The following is a 21,965-nucleotide window of genomic DNA, read 5'->3' on the forward strand; positions in this document are numbered from 1 at the left end:
AAAATCTTAGATGGGGTGAATATATTTCTAGCAAAATCTCTAGTATTTCTATCATACCCGCTGTTTAAAATATTTCTAGACATCCACAGATTTTATTCTATCCATCATGTAGAAATACCCCCAGACTCACATCGTACTGTGAACGGAGGGGTTCTCAGACTGCAGACCGTGAAGCTCAGTGACACTGCAGTGTACCAGTGCAAGGCGTCTAACAAACACGGCACCATCCTCCTCAACATCCACGTCGTCATCATCGGTGACTACACATTGAATTTTAGAGAAAAAACTTTACATTAAACATGTTGTCTTGTTTTTTTTTTAACTGTGTGTGTTGCTGTTTCAGAGCTTCCTCCACAGATCCTGACGGAGGACTCATTGCTGTACAGAGTGACGGAAGGAAAGACGGCCAGGTTGCAGTGCGTGACCTTTGGTTCGCCTCGCCCAAAAATCGCATGGTGAGAGTCAGTCGATGTGCTAATGTGCTTAATCATTAGAGAATGTGACATATATGACATAGTGATATGCTATTTTTCAGAGATTATCCTGGGAGATAAAGTCTCTGGTAACATTTAGGACTCATCATCATAATCACCACAGTACTCGAGTAGCTCAGGCCACCACTGGTGCTAATGTGCAGCATGGATTACTTTTTTCACTAAATTTTTGGTATCATATCATATCATAATTTATACGTATATCATCAGAACACTTTTAGAATTTTTTAAAACATAACCAAATGGTTTCCATGTATAGATATAAACAATCACTCTAAAATGATAAAAATCATAACTATTTTAAGTAATATATTTTAGTAATACTTTTCATTGGTGTTTTCTTTGATGAGTTAGTAGTGTGTCATTTGCACAATTGTGTCAAGTCTTTAAAACAAATCTTATATTGGCTAAAGGATTCAATTTAATTAACAAAGTTGTCAAGGGGAAATATTAAAGAAACTAAATTGAAGAAACAGAATTATGAACTAAACTTAAAGCAAAAGTGTAAACAAAAAAGAAGAAGAATAGTTACTGTAAATTCAGTTAGAAGGAAGAAGGCAGAAAATGTGTGTGTGTGTGTGTGTGTGTGTGTGTGTGTGTGTGTGTGTGTGTGTGTGTGTGTGTGTGTGTGTTCTCAGGGAGGATGAAACCTGGGAACCTGTGATGTCTAACCCCAGGATGAATCAGCTAGGTAATGGTACTCTGGAGATCAGTAATGTATTCCACAATGACACAGGCCTGTACACCTGTTCAGTGGTTGGACACAAACTCTCCATCACTGCCGAGCTGGAAGTCCTCAGTGAGTAACCTGGAAGAAACACACTGCATTCTCACACTTTATTACTTCTATCTTTTTTTTTTAAATATACACACCCCTTCATGGGCTAGCATCAGATACTGACTATATCTCTCATCAAACTTTTGCAGCTATTTTAATCTTCACTGTCATTAGAGCAGGCGATGGTGTGAGCTGTCTGCAATTACGTTAAGTAACAACCATGTCTTTATCAGACCGGACAGTGATCGTGAATCCACCACTGAACCTGTATGTTCAGAAGGGGAAAACGGCCACCTTCACCTGTCAGTACGAGATGGACAGCAATCTTGGTCCACCTCAAATCCTGTGGAGGAAGACCAAGAAGAAGCTTGATGAATCGTCTGATATAGACAAGTAGGATGTCAGAATATTTTAAAATAATAATCCTATCTGCAAAGTGATAAAATTTTTAATTTCTAGAAGTGTCTACTTCTGAACTGTTCAATGCAGATTTGCTTATCTTCATTCAACTGGATGACATTATTGATGCTGTATCTTACTATTAATGTGTTTTAGGTACATAATCGATGAGACAGAGCTCATAATAAATGATGTTCAGGATGAAGATGAAGGTGTTTATGGTTGTGAGGTCATATCAAGTCTGGACATGGCTGAAGCTAGCGGCAGTCTCACAGTTGTTGGTACGACATTTAAAAAAAATCAATGGAAGAAATAAATTGCAGTAAATATTATTTGAGTTGGTGTGTATGTGATGTCAGTGGTTTCCCATCTACAATATGTATGTATCCTTACTCACTCTCTCCTGCTCTCAGACCGACCAGACCCTCCTTCCATGCTGCAGATTGAGCATAAAGCTCACTCAGTTGAGCTGTCATGGGTTCCTGGAGATAACCACAAAAGCCCTATTCTAGGTACATGTGATTTCTATAAATTTCTATAGCACACATAAAGCTTTGTTGACTCTAATAATAGATATTAAGCAACATGTGCGAAATGGTAAGTCAGTGGTTAAGGTGTTGGGCTACTGATCATAAAGATTTGAGCTTGAACCTCAGGGTCACCAAGCTTTCACACCTTGGCACGTAAGCAAGGCCCTTAACCCTCAATTGCTTAGCTGTATAACTGAGATAAATATAAAGGTGTCTGCCAAACACTGTATATGTCTACATACATCATGATCGCACTGTCTGAAATACTATTCAGTCACCGTAATGATTATTCCTCATTTTCAAAAACCTTTTCTCCAGGCATGTTATTACTCACATTCAGTTCTTATTACAGTTGAGTGCAAAAGTTTGTGCACCCAGAGTAGAAGTGAAGTAATGAAATTAACATTGGCAGCCTGGGACAAATTTGGCCCAAAGTAATTTTGAATTTTCCAGTGATTAAATTTTTATGTTTTAAGCTATACAGTACAAACTTTCATGAATTGGAATGTGTTTCTCTTTTACATGTATCTCAGTCACAAGCAAAATGATAGAACTTTAATATCTGTTTACCCCAAATGTGAAAAATGAGAATTGTATTTAAATATTCAGTTTTCACTGACAGCCATATATGATCGAAACTAGCACAAACTAAACTGATTAGACTCACACTGGTTTCATGTAGCTAACCAACAACCTGATCGAAGCCTTATATTCACCGTGTGAGGAAATCGCTCTTAGCTAATTCTTCGATTTTTAACCCAGTCTTATCTTTTATGCAGCATGATCTATAAATAAAGATAACTTAAGCAATGACTGGAAGAAATCCTGTCTAATGAATGAGTTTATTTGTACTTAACCAGGGGCAACACACAGAGAACATTAGTCTAAGAAAGAAGAGATGTCATGTGCCAGGTTATAGCAAAAGAAAAATGCTAATTTCCACCTGCAGTCCCTGAAGAGATGTTTGTTACATGCTACATATGTTATTGTCATTTACTTTTTATTTACATTTAAATTTCTGCCATATAGCAGACACCCTTATCCAGAGAGACTTACATTTTATTTCAACTTATACTGCCGAGCAATTAAGGGTTAAGGGCCTTGCTCAGGGGCAGCTTGGTGGACCTGGGATTTTAACTCATGACCTTCTGATGAGCAGTCCAATACCTTAACCAATGAGCTACCACATCCCTCAACATCAGTTCATATTTAGTTCAGTTTATATTGTTTATACTGGTGCTTGATGGAGCTGTGAATTTATTTCACAAGACTACTGGAAATAAAATTCTGACATGTCAGATGCCTAAATTACTGTATGTGTGCACACCTGACCATCACAGCCATATGTGGCTCCTCCTCAAAGAGCAGAATTATCTGAAATGTCATTGCTGCAGCATTAAGATGTCAATTCACTGGAACTATGAAGATCAAAACTTTTCCAGCAAGACGATGCCTCTGTGCATAGAAAGACATGGTTTGTCAAGGTTGGTGTAGAAAAGCTAGAGTGGCCTGCATAGAAACCTGACCTCAACCTTAATGAACACCTTTGGGATCATTTGGAGCATGGAGTACTCGCCAGACCTCAATTCATCAATTCTAATCACACCATTAAGTCTATTCTCATTAATACTCTTGTGGCTGAATGAACAAATCCTCACAGCCCTGTTCCTGGAAAGCCTTCTCAGAAGAGTGGAGGTTTTTAGAAAAGGAATACATGGGACTAAATATGTGATAGCTATGTTTTTAGATGTGTTAGCCTAGTGGGTAAGGTGTTGAACTACCAATCAGAAGATTCATGAGTTCAAATCCCAGGTCTACCAGGCTGCCACTGCTGGGACCCTGAGCAAGTCCCTTAACCCTCAATTGCTCAGGTGTATAGAAATGTAAATTGCTCTGAACACGAGTATCTGCCAAATGCTGTAAATGTAAATATGGCATGAGAAGTTCAACAAGTGCTTATGGGTGTGATTGTCATATGTCCAATTTTGGTTGTTAGCAGTTAATCAGACACTTGCCTCATGCACAAAATTATGCCTGCTAATGTCCCTCCTTTCCTATATCTATGTCTGTCTAACTGCTGGTTGTGTATATGTGTAGAGTATGTGGTGGAAGCTGAAGAAGAGTATGTGGTGGAGGCTAAAGAGGCTAAAGAAGAGTATGTGGTGAAGGCTGAAGAGACTGACACAGATGATTGGGAGGAAATTATGCGGGTCTCTGGAGACACCAGGCGCACCACACTGCCACTGAAACCCTACCTCTCGTATCGCTTCCGGGTCATCGCCATCAATAGGATCGGCAAGAGTAACCCCAGCCTGCCTTCTGCACCGCACTCCACTCCTGCAGATCGTAAGAAGCTTAAATCCTTTAGCTTAGTGATAATTTGCAATTTTTAAAAATGCTTCTGTAAGAAGCACTAAAAACATTCTCACTGGCACCCATCAGAGTTTTGTGGTATTATGAGAATGTTTTGATGTCATTTTGGGACAGGACCGAGCAGTAACCCTGAAGAAGTGCGCAGCGAGTCGCTTGACCCAGACACACTTGTGATCACATGGAAGGTAAGAAGTAGGGAAATCTTAATTTGCATCTTGTTTGGATATCGTAATACAGCCTGATAGTTGTAACTAATACCCAGTTGTTCTTACAGGAGATGGACAGAAGGAACTTTAATGGCCCGGGTTTCACCTACAAAGTGATGTGGAGGAAGGTTGTAGGCAGTGGACCAACTTGGCACTCTGACCAAACCACGTCACCTCCCTTTGTTGTCACAAATGTGGGCGATTTCACTGCGTTTGACATTAAGGTGCAAGCTGTTAATGAGCTGGGAGAGGGTCCAGAGCCCAAGTCTACTATCGGCTACCCTGGAGAGGATTGTGAGTTTCCTGTTAATAAGTTGGATAAAGATTTATCCCATTAGTTTAATCACGACATGATTGTTGCCAAATTCCAGATTTGGAAAGATGCCCCTGCCTGGGCCTGCCATGTAGTATTTCAACTCGATCATTTCTAACATCTTTTTTAGTCCCAAAAGCAAAAGGAGCAGTTTGTAATATTTGTCAGCCATGTGCTGTGACAGTGACTATTGGATTACAGTTATATACAGTTGGATTGCAATTGAAATATAAATATTGACCAGCTTTCTTCTACGCCCTAACTAGCCCCACCCAGATGGTTGTAAATGTGTATGCCTTGTTAGCCGCCTTGAGAGGAAAAGGTGATGAGCTGAGCAACAAATATCCACTGCGTGATAGTCATGTGACTCATGACTGATATAATTTTTTAGATATCTTTGGAATTCTGTTATTTGTACAGGTATAGAAACACTTTAAAGGTTTACAAACTGCATCTTTATACTGTGCAGAAAAATTCTTAATAGTGGTGTACAGTATGTGAGCTTGTCTGGTTATTCTAATCTGAATGTGTACTTCTCCAGAGGTTTAAAAAAAACAAATGTGTGTGTGTTCTTCAGATCCCAGTGAGGCTCCTATGAATATAGGATTGATTCTGCACAACAGCAATACCATCGAGGTAAAGTGGGGCCCAGTGAACAGAGAGTATGTGAGGGGACATCTAAAGGGATACAAGGTAATGCACCAGCTTGAGTCAGATGTCTAAAGGCTCTGACTGTGATACAGAGATAAAGGTTTAGCACACACACTATGATGTTTCAGGGTCTAAAATTTCCAGACTCATAGATCTAATTGGATCTTGTTCTCTGTCAGTTTTCAAGCAGTTTTGAAGTTCTCAGAAGATTTTAACCGAACAGCCTAATGTGAATTTTTTCACCATTCTCCTTTAAGATCCGTCTGGCATACTACGGCTCATGCAGTAAACACCATCACCAAAAGTGCAACAGTGAGGAAGGTGTGCCACTCAATGAGTCTGTAGTGACAACAGGATCTGATGAAAACAGTAAGAAACTGGAAGGCCTGCAGCCGTATTCCTCGTATTCTCTCACTGTTAGCGTCTTTAACGGCAAAGGAGACGGACCAGAGTCAGAAGCTCGGACCTTCCAGACGTCTGAGGGAGGTGAGAGAAACAGAGCTTTAAAATTAAATAGAATTAAATTTTCTGTTTCTTTTTAGCCTACAAACAAATCAATTTCAACACAGGATGCAATGGCCAAGTCTTTCTAAAAGGTAATGATCAGTTGAAGATACAGATTGTTTTACTGTGATTTCAATCCTTTTTCTCTTCCAGTTCCTGGTCCTCCCAATTCTTTGATATTGTCCAGTCCCTCTGAGACGGAGATCACGCTCCACTGGACTCCACCTTTACAAGAAAATGGAATTCTTATTGGATACCTAATACACTACCAAGAACGTACGTACAAAACACTTAATGTTTTCTAGTACAGTTCTGTCCTACAGGCTGTTTAACTTTCACTCCTGAATTTAGGTTTTGGACTGAAGTATGAAGCATGTCACTGGTGTAAGAAAGTTAGTCCTTTAACCTTAGAGGACATGTTGGTGATCCAGACTTACATTCCTTTCTCTTTCCTATTAGTTTCACAAATATCCTTTTACAAATTAATAACAAGTATTTTAAAGGGTTAAAGTTGGTGTTTCTAGGCAACGGGGAAATGTGAATCCAGGGCATAAGCAATACCTGAGGCTAAAAACTGACAAGAAAAAAAACCCGGAAACAACGAGAATTTTTACCACAAATACCTTTGAGTATATTAATATTTTTTCTCAAGCATCAGTAAAGAAAATAAGCAATGCTAATGTCTGGTGTGACAATATGTGCCAGATCACAGGTCAAAATTCACAGATATAAAGTTGGTGTAATAAAGCTGGTTATTAAAAAAAAAACAAAAATATAGTTGTCACATTCATCTCCATAGCAAAGGGTCAAAAAAGTTCCCAAATGCTGCAGCTAACCATTGATATCAGCTGTCAGCTGTAAAGTTCTGTATACTGTCAGTATAAAGGCAGAGAGACTGTGGAAACAAGTAGTGGTCATTAGTCAGATAGCACTTTTAACAATTCACAAAGCAGCTTTGTTAGAAAATTTGAAAGTCTAAAATTTAGTTACTATACGTTTCTTACGAACAAGTCTGAGGTGACGGTGGTGAGGGAAAACTCCCTGAGATATGACGAAGAAACCTTGAGAGGAACCAGACTCAGAACTGAACCTCATCATTTAGATAACACTGGACAGGAAATGATGTCGATGTAAATAATGTCCTTTCTACTGTACAACAGTTTGTAGTTGAGTGGAATTAAGCAACCAAGAGCTCCTTAGGAACTAACAGGTCAGAGTCATTTCAGACTTCATTACAGACCCAACAATAATTCAGTAAGACTGTTGCAGAAAAAAATGTTTAATTATGCTGGTTTTTTTCCCCTTTTTTAAAAACTACTTGAAATGGCAAGTAAAATGGAAAATTGCAAGCACAGGATGATTTTTCAAACCCATACTAGTTACAACACACAGTTACATTGCATGACAGCTGGGCCCCTGAGCAAGGCCCTTAACCTTCAATTGCTCAGTTGTATAAACTAAAATAAATTGTAAGTCACTCTGGATAAGGGTGTCTGCTAAACGACATAAATGTAAATGTACTCATGTTTCGTGCATGTGCATCAAAGACTTGGCTGAATGTATGACATGTCTTGACCCAAATCTCCAGAAAATGTGCTGTAATTTTTAAAAAAGGCAAGAAACTCCGAATTTTGAGTTTGATTTGTTTCTGTGATTGAAAACCACAAAATCCTGGAGACAGAATAGTTTTCATAGTTTTTTAGTATTCAGCCACTCATCATACAATATTCTCTCTACACAGATCACTCCAAATTTCTCACTCAGTCCTTCTGTCCCTCTCTCTCTCTCTCTCTCTCTCTCTCTCTCTCTCTCTCTCTCTCTCTCTCTCTCTCTCTCTGCAGTACACAATGTGGAAAGTCCCATGCAGGTGGTGAAGATTGATGACCCCACAGTTCATCACCTGACCATTAAAGATCTGGACCGCAACAGCCATTACCGTTTCTACCTGCGGGGGCGCACTGGAACTGGAGAAGGCCAGCCTATCATCAAAGTAGGACAGACTACTCTCGATGGAGGTAGAGTGTTCGCCTCTCTCTATTTCTGTTTCTTTGTCCATGTTCACCATCTTTACACCATGTTCCCATGAGGAGTCACTATCTATCTATCTATCTATCTATCTATCTATCTATCTATCTATCTATCTATCTATCTATCTATCTATCTATCTATCTATCTATCTATCTATCTATCTATCTATCTATCTATCTATCTATCATTTGAATCTGTAAATACATTGGATTGCTATAGAAGGAGAGATCCACACAGCTGCTTTTGCTCTATATTTTTATTTATTTTTTTGGTTTAAGGATTTAATATGAATCATTTTATCTGGGTCACATGGATGAAATTTCATGTGCAAGCAGAGCGCAGAACCAAACTCGATTAGAGACACTTTAAGAGGCAAATAGTGATATTAAAAAGCTCTTTTTCTTTGAAGCATGAAAGTGAAATGCTAATGAAGCAGCATACATGAGGAATAATGAGGACTGTGGAGATCAAGTAAATGAGAGTAAGGCATGATCGTGAACGTGTTTTTTTCCCTAAGCACACATAATATTAAAGCTGGTGGTTTCTGTGCATCTCAAAGCCTAGAATGATCATAGAACAACTCAGTTTGCTGTATACATAAATGTTTGCTTTTGTGTACAAACAGCTCCACCTCAGAACATTACACTGTCTGCTGGAGAGACGACAGTTAACATAACCTGGGTTGTTCCTAAGAGACAAAGGAACATTGGTTTCCATATCCTCTACCAGAGGAAGAACGGTAAGAGCTTTGCCTTTAACTGTTAAAAAACTGTTAATGGAGGTATTATCTTTTGCTCATCCATATTAAATGACTTGAATGTATAATATATACATTCGATTTACATACAGTATGCTGAGCATCTCATATACAGTAGCTCACATAGTACACCTGGCACGAGGCTGTGTTATGTTTTTTGGTATTTCTGAAACAAGAATGGCTTGAATGGCTAAGTGCTTATTTGTATTTGTGCTCTTTGTGTTCTTCGCAGACCGTGGAGGATGGATACAGTCAGAGAAAGTGAACACGTCTCAGTCATTTTACACCCTGCAGGGCCTCCAGCCTGGATCTTATTACCACCTGCGCTTCGTCTACAACAACAACAACTTCTCTGTAACCGACATAGAGACAGAAGGAACAGGTAACACACACACAAACTCACACACAAACTCACACACAAACTCACACACAAACTCACACACACACACACAAACTCACACACAAACTCACACACAAACTCACACACACACACACACACACACACACTCACACACTCACACACACACTCACACACTCACACACTCACACACTCACTCACACACACACTCACACACACACACACTCACACACACACACTCACACACACACACTTCATTCTGCTGGGATTTGTATTAAGCTGTAAACCATAACTGACAGAACTGACAAGGCCTGTTTTAGCACTGCAAAAAAAATAAAATAAAAAGTTAAGACCCAGTGAGAATTCTCACACATCCTGAGAAAACTTGACATTCATTGTCTGAGTCATGCATGACAAAAAAGACAAAAATATCCTGGAAATGTGAGCTTTTTATAAAAATCCTGAATCCTGAAATATCCATGTCTACATAGAGAAAACATGATATTAGAAATCTCCTAGCAATAAAATACGAATTTAAGTACAGAAACATGAGTATATACAGTACAGTATTATGGCTTACAATTACGCAGACTTAAAAACGAGTGATAAATGTGCATACATTCTTTAAAAATGAGCCTGCAAAATATGTATGCGTACTAAACAAACTGGGATTTAAAATAAATATGCTGACATAATTAAGTGTGCAGATTAAATATGCATGTTAAATAAATTAGGTGCATGAAATCAGGTGTGCATTCAATTCCATCCAATTCTTAATAAATGTTGTAAATCTGCAAAAAATGTGTGTGTGTGTGTGTGTGTGTGTGTGTGTGTGTGTGTGTGTGTGTGTGTGTGTGTGTGTGTGTGTGTGTGTGTGTAAAGCAGTGACAGACAAGCAGAGTAGCGTTGTGACTGAAGGCTGGTTTATTGGACTCATCAGCGCCCTCGTGCTGTTGCTGCTGATTCTGCTCATTCTCTGCTTCATCAAACGTGGTAAAGGAGGAAAGTACTCAGGTAGGACCGCTGACTCACTGATCAGACACTAAACCTGGACAGAAGTCAGTTAGGGAAGTGTTTATTTACTTCATAATGATATAAACTGTGTAAAGATTTTTCGTTCTCTATCTCAGTGAAAGACAAGGAGGAGGGTCAGGTGGATTCGGAGTCTCGGCCGATGAAGGATGAGACGTTTGGGGAGTACAGGTGTGCTGATGTCTCCTTCTTCTTTGCTTATTTGAAGCACAAAGCTTGACTGTGATTTGCAGCCCTGTTTCTTTGCTTTGATCACACTCTCCCTCTTTTCCCCTGATGCTTTCCCTGAATGCTTTCCAGATCACTAGAGAGGTATGAGCTGCAGTGTCTTTGTAATGCATGAAGCTGAATATTGCTGTTGTTGAGCTAAACATCATCCCGAACCATCCTGGTCCTACACAGAATGCACAGCTGTATTTAGTAAAAAAAAAAAAAAAAAATCTATAGAAATTACGACCTGACTATATACATGCATAAAATGCTGAAAAATGTTGAGGTTCAAAATGACATTGTATAAAAACGTTAATTAAAATAAGATTAATAAGAATAATACTTTATAATGATTATTTTATGAATTAAATTCAAATCAAATTGTTATATTTAAACTTGTACTAAATTATAATTGTTCTAAAACATATTGCATATTTTTTGTTGTTTTAATGCTAGACACATTAATAACATTAACACATTTCCCTTTCTGAATGCAATCTTTACAACTTCGTATAAAAATGACCGTCACCATCAGAGTTGTGCTTTTTCACCCATTTTATGTTTAAGTTCTTTGAATTTATTTGTTGTAGATGAATAATGAAACCTTCCAATCAAAACTGTATTTCTGCTGAGCTGCTAGTGATTTGCTAGTGATTTGTAAACGTTTGAACAGTTCTGTCTTCCTCTTTCTCATTGTGAAGTGACAACGAGGAGAAGCGCACGGCCAGTCAGCCGTCTCTGTGTGAGGACAGCAAGCTGTGTAGCGATGACGGCCTGGACGAATACGGCAACAGCCACAGCGTTCACACCAAGGTGACCATGGACGAGTCTCTGGCCAGTCAGTACAGCGGAGGCAGAGACATGTCGGAGATCGAGAGGCATGACAGCTCGCCCCTCAAACCTGCCGCTACCAACCACGGCCTGCCCAACTCTGCTGCTGACCTGGATTAGTGTTGCTGCTAGTGTGAGCAGCAGAATCAAACCAGGACTCACACAACTCGGATCTGAACGACTGACCAAACAATCTCTATTATACACAGTGCAATGTCAATGTGTACCCTGAAGCAAATGCCAAGTTAATAACACCAGACACAAACAGAATGCTGCGACTGACTTTAGACCGAATCAGACCAACTCTCACCTCTGGTAGAGGCAGAAGGGAGGAATTCTTAACAATCGACTAGACCACCCTTATGTGTAGGGACTGCCATGTTTGCAAACTGTTTACACCTAAAATCTCTGTTCTCTTGTAATATATCTTTTTAGAGTAGACTGCAACACGCGTCCCAGTTTCCTGCTTGATAGAATGACTTCTTATACAGAATAGACTTTAAAGGAAAAATCCACCGTGAACAACTTACCTATTGATCTTCATAAATCTGTCGCATCCAAGATTCATTTTGTAATAAAATCTATCGAGACATTTTAGTTTCATCGAACACGTTGCTCTATTTTTACGTAAAACTTTCCTACATTACCCATAATGCCTTTGATATTGGCACCACTGGGATTTAACCCTTGCTTCCTCTCTAAATCGACAACGATGCTTTAGTCTTTAGTCTGTCTAGCTGTCTCACCTCATCATATTTACACTCTGCTCAAATCAATCAGCTTCCAAAACATTAACTTTAAGGATAATATACCAGCAACAGCATTGTGCTCGTCATCTTGTAGCTCGCTATCCAACTCCGTGCAAATATCGAGCTATTCCTGAACATTATCTCTTAGGTTTGAAATTGTTTTCCGCTATTAAACCAATTAAAGCAATTCTAACTGTACTATCACCCTGTGACGTTAAAGCAGCACACAGCCTCTCTCTGAAATACAGCACTAACCAAAACATCACCAACTGATTCAGTAATCAGAAACATTTCAATACACATTAAAGGTGGTTCAGGGTCGAGTTTTCCTTTAATGATGACGATTTATCGCCAAGTGACGCATTAGATTTAACATGACAAGGACACACATATAGACGCCGCATGGTTAATGCCAAATACAGAGCAGTGAGAGCAGCAGAGAATGAGAAACGCAGGGAGATTGAGGGCCTTAAAATCCTGTTAAGTGCATCATGCAAGCATATGTCTGACATTGCATATGGATTGCACTGATGTAGTTCATTATTATAACTATATCTATATCTATATATAAATAGTTATGTCATCTACCATTTCATTGTCTTGCGTCATCGTTTGAAATCTATGCATTTTTTTAATTGATTTTAATTTGATTTTTTATTTTTTTTACAACCTTCACCATTTAAATTTTTTCTCGTGTACGGTTTTTATCATGGATTTTGCATCCTTCTATAAAATACGCATCCGCGACTCCATAGCCAAGCTGCCGGTACTTAGAATTATATCCCGATGCAACGATCCGCTGATATGAGGTGCTTTATATCAGGCTTTATGTAGTCACATCTAGCAGTTATCCATGTCCAGTATTATAAAGCTGTCATCTCACACACAACCCTGAACTGTTCCACCGCCGTTTGTCAGCTCTAACCTTCTCATTTGTGTGTAGCTCCTTATACGTGTGTGTCGCTTCGTATTGTAGTCTGCATAGCGTATTTAATGATGAATACTGACAAATCCTCTCTCGCAGTCCTGTGTGTATAAAGCCATATGAATACACTTGAGGTGTAATCGGGTATGAGGTAGTATTGAGGTTGATGGGGTTGTGAGAGAGCACATCACACATACACACACACACTAATTTCAGCTTGGTTAAAACAATCATGTGTAATTAACCCGGTTCGTGTCTTACACAGAGAATGTATGCTTTGTTGGGGTTGGGATTTCGATTCCTTTCCTGTATACCAAATAGCATTTGTTCCTGGTTTGATGTGTGTGCTGTCTTTAAGTTTGGATAAGCAGTGTTACTTGAAAAAAATAAAAAAATTAAAAAATAAACGTGAACAACGTGAGAAGCCCGTTGAAAAAGTTTGTCGAAAAAAAAATGAGATGAAACTAAAGAGGGGGAAAAGAGCTCTCGAAAATTTCCAAATCTCGAAATTTATTTGAATGTAAATAATTCCCAAAATGATTGTTTTGCTATGGCCTCTATTTGTAACCGTGGCTTGTTGATTACCATGGGTTTGGGGGTTGTTAATCTTTTACTTCTTAACCTTTGACCTTTTGTCTAGTTAGCTGTGAGATAACTGTTCTAGTTAAGTAGAGAAGTTTTTTTTTGAAAACATAAAAAGTTAAAAGTCCAGAAAATAAAGCTGTCCTTTCATATTGAGATAAAAATCCAAAACCCGTTTTTTTTTTTAAGAAAAAGTCAAAGAAAAATTCACCGGCCATTCACCAAAACACGGTTGGTTTCCTCAGAGAATTCTTTTCCTGTTCTGTTTGCTTACGAGTTGCAGTATTGTGTGTATCTGTTGCAAAGCAATTCCTGCGCAAGCACTATGAGAAAGCAGAGATACTCGAGTCTTGTTTGTATCCTGCACACACACTCACACACGCAGGCAGAATTTTCAATGTGCTGAATGAAGCTCATTGAAAGCATTAAGTCAGTCCCCGGTAGTGAAGTGTACTCTATGGGGAAGTGTGTGATGCAGTAAGTCTGGACTGCTGGTTGTAATATTTTGGGCTCTACGTTGTTGCTATACAGACACACTCAGGATAAATGTTCTCCTAGACGTTTATTTTCATACAGGAGGAACAATGATGTGAACTGTGTCAACTAACCGAACCGCTGCTAGACGTCCGTGCTCTGGTTACGTCCGAGATGCAGATATCCACTATAGAGCTGTTTTGCTTTTCAGAAGGATGTAGCTGCAGCATTGCCTGTTGTCGTATGTCATATTAATGTGACATTTTACCTAGAACTTTAATGTTGTTTCCGATTATTTCAAATATACTCTAGGCTCAGTTCTAGCTCCAAAACTAGACATTGCTTGATTCAACGTATCTCTCATATCATGTATAGCCTACGTTTGTTTATGGTTGAATAAAATCTAATGACACGTCAAATAAATTGGATCTGAATGAATGAGAGGACCGCACTTGTAGCTGACTGATGAATAGCCATGTCCATGTTGCTTTTCTGTTGCGTTTGTCTGTGCCGTGGTACTGAGTGGAGAACTGGGCCAGTGACTGGGGTGGGCTTATAATAGAAAATGATACTGTACGTGAATCATGAATCAGCCACTGTATGTAAAGGCTTCAAGAATAAAATCCATGGAACAAGCTACAGCTTCTGTCTTCATTTATCATTTTATTGAGTCTCCGGTGAAGAATATGTTGGCTCTTAAATGATAGTGTGTGTGTGTGTGTGTGTGTGTGTGTGTGTGTGTGTGTGGGTCAGTGAAAAGCCTTCAGAGATCAAGTAGGTTTTTTTCCTGCCTATAATATACTTCGGCAAATTTAAATATATTTAAATCTTGATTACAGTATTTAATCTTCCTGCAAAGATCATGTATAAGGCTGGTGCTAAAAACAGACAGTCTGTTTAAAGATGTTTCAATCCTGCTAGCTAGAGTGATTTCCTGCATAGTAAAATAAAACACAAATAAGCCTAAAATAAATCTATACTATACTGCATGTGTATAGAGTATATAGTACATTTACATTAATCTGATGACAGTGAGACCCTTAGCGAGAGCTTGTGTTGAACTGGCTGAAGTAGCACCGAGTGGGCCGGTTGGTGTAAAGTTCAGTATCGAGATACTGCTGGCTGAAAAAGACAGAATACATGGAGTAATTAGTAAATCTTATGAGTATGATCTCAGTCCTTGCTTATAGAATAATGCGCAAAATAGTCACTACTTTTATTGCCGATAATATTTTGAACCACAATTATGAAGTTTTCAAAACATGTTAAATTGTGTTCTATTAGAAAATAAATCATCCCTTAATAATACAAAACTTTCGTGATCAGTGACTATTGGATATTAATTAAATGCACAGCTGAATTGGTAAATTCAGATAAACATTATTCCTAAAGCTACAACAGAGTTTTTCAGCGTAATCCAGGTCCCTAGTGCAGTTGCTGTATTTTGAACTCAAAAATGTTAAGTACACCCACTATAATTTAACAAAAAAGATTGTAGGATGAGAAAAAAAAATCTGCTAATTTGTCTGTCTGTACAAGAAATATGCGTCTTAAAGAACTTATGATACAGATTTAGAGCTTATTTCACAAATGCCTCAATCATTTAAACTTAAATGATTAAAGTAATTAATCAAGGCTGACATGTTGAGATGATTGTCCAGTGTAATCACATATGCTACAGACTGAGATAAAACTGAACTTCATTCTTACTGTGCCTGCTGCTCTCTGGCCAGCTGCTGGTTGTATTTGTCCAATTTTGCTCTCCTCTCTCTCTCCAGTGCCATCATTCTCCTCTCCTCCTCCACTAGCTGCCTGTCCTGCTCCAGCACCTGCCCACCCCATGTCAGGTTGTCCTGCTTCTCTCGCTGTCTCTGCCTCTACACAAAGCACAAACGGGGATTAAAAAGTACAGCGATCCACTATGATGCTTTAAGCACTCACACAGAGATATCTTCCCATACCTCATTCTCGGCACACTGTTCCGCTCTCTGTCTGTAGATGGCGCTGCGCTGCTCAGAGCCCATCCCCTTCCAACGATCAGAAAGCGTTTGAGGAGTGTCAGCTGAACCCATGCCCTCCTTCACTGCTGCATCTGCACACTCAGTCAAGAAGTCGGAGGTCACCATGCTCAGAACCTCTGACAGGTTTAAGCCTTCCTGCCTCTCCTTGTCTTGTCTCTCTCGCTCCAGTCTCTCTTCTGCCTATAAAATGATCGTTCTATATTAGGGCTCAACCATGCCTTTCTTGCTCCGAGAGATTTATCATGACCGTGGACAGATTTATTGAGTGTAACTGATAACATGTTAACGTGTTAAAGCAATTAATCTCACAACATGCTGCTTGTTGAATTCTTAATTCTTATTGGACAGAAGGTGTAGATTAATTTTTGTCTTGTTACTCCAAAAAAGATTAAAAGGAGTGTTTGATTAGGGGACAACTATTTATAATCTAACATTTTTACCAGCAGAAGGATGATATATCTGGTATTTCAATGATCATATGACAGCAAATATTTTCTATATATTACAAAATCTGAGACAGCAGTTCTTCATTATCGTATGCTTAACCTGCCATGTGTTTGTCTGTTAAGATGAAAAGAGCAGATTTTCTGTCATCATGAGATGAGAGCATAATGAGAAACTTACAGGAATATATAGTTATGTTAAAATCTGAGTAACATAGTAATCTACGTGTTAAAACTGCTTCTGTTTGAGAAAAATATAGGTTTTCTTGTATCGTTACAAATATAAAAATGAAAGGGGAAATGTGGAAAATCAGGATAGTTACCTTTCATTGTATTGATGTATCTACTTAACTATTAAATTCTATTCTATCATCTATAGCACAACTGTACATACATTTTATTATCCTATTAGTATTTAAATGTGTGTATTTTTTTCTATTGTCATCTTGTTTTTATTGCCTGTGTGTTGTTGCTGTCTGTGTACTCTACGTGTCCGACACTAAAACAAAGTCCTTGGAGTCCATGCAATAAAGCTCCTTCTGATTCTGATTCTGATTCTAATTACATTACACAATGCTTCCAGGCACAGATTTGTCTTTGAAGCTGAAAAGAGTGTGTTCTTCTAGACGTTATTGCATAACCTTGAAATTAAAACGTATTATTTCTCGAGTTTAGTGCCCCATTTTACTGAGATTGGCTCAAGCTCTACTATAACCCTGACTAGGTGTCATAGTAAGTGCTTACTGTACAATTGTGTCAAAATGTGTTGTGAAAAAGCTTTTATACATTTAGGAAATGAAAAAGACTGTAGTTTACACAAAAAAGACATTTAAGTTTTACAGATGGCCCTCACTGCACATCGCTAGCTCTCTTTCTCGGTGTCTCTATTTCTGTACTGTACCTGGGCCTGGTTGTAGCTTTTGAGTGCAATGATAGCTGCTTTTTTACTCTCCTCCTCCAGAAAATCCAGATGTCTTGCTGTCATGTCCTGTTGGATCAGATTCTGATCTCTAAGCAGCTCTGCAAACATACACACAAATTGCATTTTTTTTTTTAAATTAAAGCTGCACTTTTTGTGTATGTACTATGACATAGTGTATCGCATTATTGATATTACATGTTCATCATAAACTTAAACAAGCACACAACATTATTCTTGCTTACATAAGAATTACAAAGTCAGCATGACAAAACAGGATGATAATGAAAAAAATATACTCTTTTCTTTGTATTTTGTTTTGCAGATGCACCACAGCACAGCCAGCACTGCAAGCTTTTAGCTCGTAAACTGTGAGATGAAAAGTAGCTTATTTGTCTGTGCACCTTTGTGTTTTTGCTCCATCTGACATCTTTCTTGTGCCTCCCTTTGAGCTCTCAGTGTTCTCACATTCTGCTCCATCATTAGTTTCTTCCTTTCATCTTCCCCAAGTCCTTCTCCCTGAATGCAAATGCATGCTGGTTTTAGTCTATCATTAAAAACAATTTATTTAACATAATCACAAATAACCAGGGATGTCTGTTGGTATAAACTTATTTTTCTTGGATAACCTTATCTTATGATCACATCACATAGTTTTGATGAGTTCTAAGTCAACTATTTATCATAGTAGTCAAATTAGGCCAAAGTATAATGTCATGTTTATGTAGATTCCATCCAATGAACCCAAAGAAGCATGGACAAAGTACTGTACATGTGACTACCTGAAAAACCTGCATACTGGCAGGTCCTAATGAATTCGGATCGACTAAAGTGACACTGGATCCTCCTTTGTGTTTATAATTAATATCTGCATCACGAGAGTCCTCAGGGCGTTGGTACATCTCCCAGAACTGCACAAGCTCCTGGGCCAACTCTCTCCTTCGTTCCTCCTCCTCTCTTTGTTGCTCCATCAGCTTTTGGTCCATGGAAAGAGACAGTGCATCTGGAGGCACATATCTGTTAATGTTTCTGTATGTTTTAGTAGTTTTTATGAGTGAAGTATTAACCTGTGTGAAGGAGAACAGATGTTTATATTAAAATATTTGTGATGTTCTTAGAGTTTCTGGTGCTAATTTGCCAACTCCTGCTGTATTTTCATTATTCTTGTGAAATGCTTGCGGTTGTCCAAACCAGAAATAGAGATGACGACAAAGCTTGACTCAAAGTTTCAGCATACTCTGAAACTCTGAAAACTCTGAACTATGAATGCAATTTTGCTGAGTTACAGCTGAGACTTGGTTCAGAGTCAGGGAGCTGTATGCACAGGATCAGGATTTTTTAAGCTGAGTTTATAGAACAAGTTGAAACAAAGGCTAATAGTCAGTGGCGCCATAACATTGTGGGTAATGCAGAAAAAATAAAATATCTTATTGGTATATTTAAGAAAACATAGTAAACATAAGTAAAAATTTCATAATAAAGAGTCATATTTAAGTAATTAATTATGGACTTTATCTTTAAAGTTGTAGTAGTTAAAGACCCATGAAATGAATTATAAAACCAGTAAATGTTTATTTATTATCTTAATACATTTTTCTTTTCTTTATTTAAAAATCATTGCTTATTGACAATATTAATAAAACATAGCACATGATTTCTTCATTATTTACAAATGAATAAAGTCAGCACAGAACAGATTTATTGTAGCTTTAGTGGGGTAAAAAGAACGGTTCAAACTCACAAATAAAGACAATAAATAACAGCCTCGAGCTGCTGTGCAGTATAATAATAATCGTGCAGTTCTCTTTATCATCTTCAGTTCAGTTCTTACCATAAGCCATTTTCTGCTGCCGCTCCGCATCCTCACGTGCGCGCCTCTCAGCTACCTGCTGCTCGAGCACATGTGCATCCAACCCAATAACCCGGTTCCTTGCACTGAAGACGCGTTTACGGCGTTCAGCTTCTGCAGCCCGCCGCCGCTCCACAGCCTTCACGAAGCTCTCATCTATAGACACATCCATCCTTTAGCTGTCTCCTAAAGCTGGAAGGGAAGAAATCAGTCTATCAGTCAATCAATGCCATACAAAAACCTTAAGCAGAAACGCAGGATGTGCAAACTGCATTAGTGCATCAATATCTATTTCTATTAATCATTTTTAAATGAGGTGAATTCCGATATATTAGTTTTCTTATTCCATCAATTAATAAAGTACCCAATCCTACAGATGTTGAACTGCATGTACAGTAATGTATTGCAATATATTAGGCTTGCTGTGAGGAGGCAGTGACACCCACATAATCTCTATGACTATATAAATAAACAAATTAGACAATAATTTCATTGCTTTTAAGCAAACATCTGAAAAATGTCCTGTTTTTATTCAAAACAGAATAATTTTCATAAATGTAATGAAGCAATCTGGAGATATTTGTCTGTAGCTTATGTTCTGGAGTGACAAAAGCAATTTTTCACATAACCTCCAGAATTATGCAATAAATTAAAAAAAAAAAAGAAAAAGAAAAAAAAAAACAGTCAGCTAATAAACTTTAATGGATTTTTTTTATTCACTATTCATTATTCACACCGGTTAATAAACACAACCATGTTTAAATATGTTTGAGCTTTGTATAATATTAATCTTTGTATAAGAAGTATGTGTGTTTTAGTATAAGTACTATTTCTAATGTTCTGTAAAGCGGCTTTGAGACTATGTCCATTGTTAAAACCTCTATACAAATAATTTACACTTGCAACTGATGTAACTGAGCTTGAGTCTTACCGAAGGCTTCAACCAGGGCAGTTTAGCAGAACCAAACCTTGCTATGAACAGACAACCTTCTGGTCTAGAACTAAACACCACTCAACCACCAGCAGCAGCACAACACTAGTTTGCATTGACTGCATGTGATATTAGTTCATTCAGGTGGTTAAAGCTAGTTTGTTTGTGGTGTCTCAGTAGTTAGTTAGGGCTTTGATTTACAGATTTTATTAATTAATTGATTGATTGATTGATTGATTGATTGATTGATTGATTGATTGATTGCAAGATATTAAACTACTTTACCGTAAAAATGCTTTACTCTTTGCTACCGGAATCAGAGTCCTTTCCTGACAACCATGTCTTACTGCAAAATATTATATGATTACTGAAGGTTTAGAAACATTTCTGAACAATTAAACCTTCATGCTAACTGTTTCTGTGATCTGATATTAACTAGTCTGTGCGCACTGGAGCGTGACAAATGGTGTTAGTTATAAGATGCAGCCCATCATATGTTTAGAATGCTGGACCAGCAGCAAACCACAGTATGAACGAGTTATATAAATAAAATAAAATAAAATAAAACATACCGGTGACACCGAGTGTATTCAGTGAAACGCTGCAACTCTGCCTTGTTTAGAGGGTTTTGTAGCTATGGCAACTTGAGAACTGGCGCATGCGCAGTTACGCGCAGAGTACAAGGTTGGAGATGCTGCTCGTTGCTAACTGTTGTTCATAGATATCTATACACTAGATGTCGCCTTGGAGTCGTAAAAATGCGTCAAAACCGCCGCCATCTTTGTACGGTGCTCCTTTACTTCAAATACATGGACGATGCCGGACTTCTGTGCTGCGTTTGGTTGTTCAAACGAAAGAAATCTAAAAACCAGACAGCAAGGGATTACATTACACTAGTGAGAATGTGTTTTATGATATTGAATGGTAGGAAATTATATTTCCTGTTCCGTTGGTTTGTTTCAGTCCTTGGTTAACGACCGCAGCTAATCCATGCTAGTTACCCATTAGTTTTTGACAGTTAGGAAAACAGACAATGTCTAGATTCAGAAGCTCATTAGGACATTAAAAATTGACCCATGCTTTTTTGCTTAAAGGTGAAGACCCAACTTTATGTATGTTTTGTAAGATTCCCTTATCTGTCAAACATATTTTATTAGATTGTCCTGGACTTAACACAAGCAGAATGCTCTTTTATCAAGTTACTTCACTTAATAAGGACATATTTAATGACATTATGTCTGAAAAAGGTTTGGATTTTTTTGTTAATTAAAAAAATGTATAATATGACTTGCTGTTTAAATTTGTTTTGTTTTTATTGCATTTATATGAAATTTTGCCATGAAAATAGCTTTTGATTGCTGACATGGTATTAAATAAAATAATCAGAATCTGAATCTGTTTGTAGATTCCCAAGTGATAAACAGAGATGCCAGTCATGGACAAGTTGCACGGACACTAAACACTTTTTTTTTTAAAATGATTAATTCAGCTGACAGTCCTGACAGTTCAGCCTCAAAGTCAAACTTGTGTTTTTTTTTTGTTGTTTTTTTGTTTTTGGTTTATGTGACTTTATTATATACTTATTTAATTATTTAATCTGGCAAAAGT

The 21,965-nt window shown here is 38.0% G+C and overlaps 2 protein-coding genes across 9 annotated transcripts in view; one reads left to right on the forward strand and one right to left on the reverse strand.

Moving 5' to 3' along the window:
* Positions 1-14,830, forward strand: part of l1cama (L1 cell adhesion molecule, paralog a) — a 55,715-nt gene extending 40,885 nt beyond the window's left edge. For 3 of the 5 annotated variants that reach the window (XM_047806808.1, XM_027170429.2, XM_047806811.1), the window contains 19 exons: positions 113-256; positions 344-455; positions 1,133-1,293; positions 1,506-1,665; positions 1,828-1,952; positions 2,085-2,183; positions 4,299-4,547; positions 4,689-4,759; positions 4,849-5,074; positions 5,671-5,786; positions 6,002-6,230; positions 6,402-6,524; positions 8,090-8,263; positions 8,902-9,015; positions 9,266-9,415; positions 10,274-10,405; positions 10,522-10,594; positions 10,724-10,735; positions 11,335-14,830. In XM_047806808.1, the coding sequence (XP_047662764.1) occupies positions 113-256; positions 344-455; positions 1,133-1,293; positions 1,506-1,665; positions 1,828-1,952; positions 2,085-2,183; positions 4,299-4,547; positions 4,689-4,759; positions 4,849-5,074; positions 5,671-5,786; positions 6,002-6,230; positions 6,402-6,524; positions 8,090-8,263; positions 8,902-9,015; positions 9,266-9,415; positions 10,274-10,405; positions 10,522-10,594; positions 10,724-10,735; positions 11,335-11,584 (2,720 nt within the window). In that variant the 3' untranslated portion in view covers positions 11,585-14,830. The remainder of the gene's footprint in view (positions 1-112; positions 257-343; positions 456-1,132; positions 1,294-1,505; positions 1,666-1,827; positions 1,953-2,084; positions 2,184-4,298; positions 4,548-4,688; positions 4,760-4,848; positions 5,075-5,670; positions 5,787-6,001; positions 6,231-6,401; positions 6,525-8,089; positions 8,264-8,901; positions 9,016-9,265; positions 9,416-10,273; positions 10,406-10,521; positions 10,595-10,723; positions 10,736-11,334) is intronic. The other 2 variants (XM_047806809.1, XM_047806810.1) reach the window with 2 other exon arrangements.
* ribc1 (RIB43A domain with coiled-coils 1) lies at positions 10,683-21,085 on the reverse strand. Of its 4 annotated transcripts, XM_027170431.2 has the most exons (9): positions 20,930-21,085; positions 19,409-19,618; positions 18,360-18,580; positions 17,982-18,096; positions 17,560-17,678; positions 16,156-16,395; positions 15,905-16,071; positions 15,211-15,316; positions 10,683-10,817 (listed from the first exon to the last, which is right to left on the reverse strand). In XM_027170431.2, the coding sequence occupies exons 2-8, from the start codon at positions 19,596-19,598 to the stop codon at positions 15,235-15,237; spliced, it is 1,134 nt and encodes a 377-aa protein (XP_027026232.1). In that variant the 5' UTR covers positions 19,599-19,618; positions 20,930-21,085; the 3' UTR covers positions 10,683-10,817; positions 15,211-15,234. The 4 variants fall into 4 exon arrangements, with proteins under 4 accessions (XP_027026232.1, XP_027026231.1, XP_027026233.1 ...); XM_027170430.2 differs by lacking the exon at positions 10,683-10,817 and having other exon boundaries at positions 14,270-15,316; XM_027170432.2 differs by lacking the exons at positions 10,683-10,817; positions 20,930-21,085 and adding an exon at positions 20,358-20,515 and having other exon boundaries at positions 14,270-15,316.
* Positions 21,086-21,965: the final 880 nt, after the last annotated feature.

The sequence above is a fragment of the Tachysurus fulvidraco genome, chromosome 23 (assembly GCF_022655615.1).
Source record: "Tachysurus fulvidraco isolate hzauxx_2018 chromosome 23, HZAU_PFXX_2.0, whole genome shotgun sequence".
Lineage (NCBI taxonomy): Eukaryota > Metazoa > Chordata > Actinopteri > Siluriformes > Bagridae > Tachysurus > Tachysurus fulvidraco.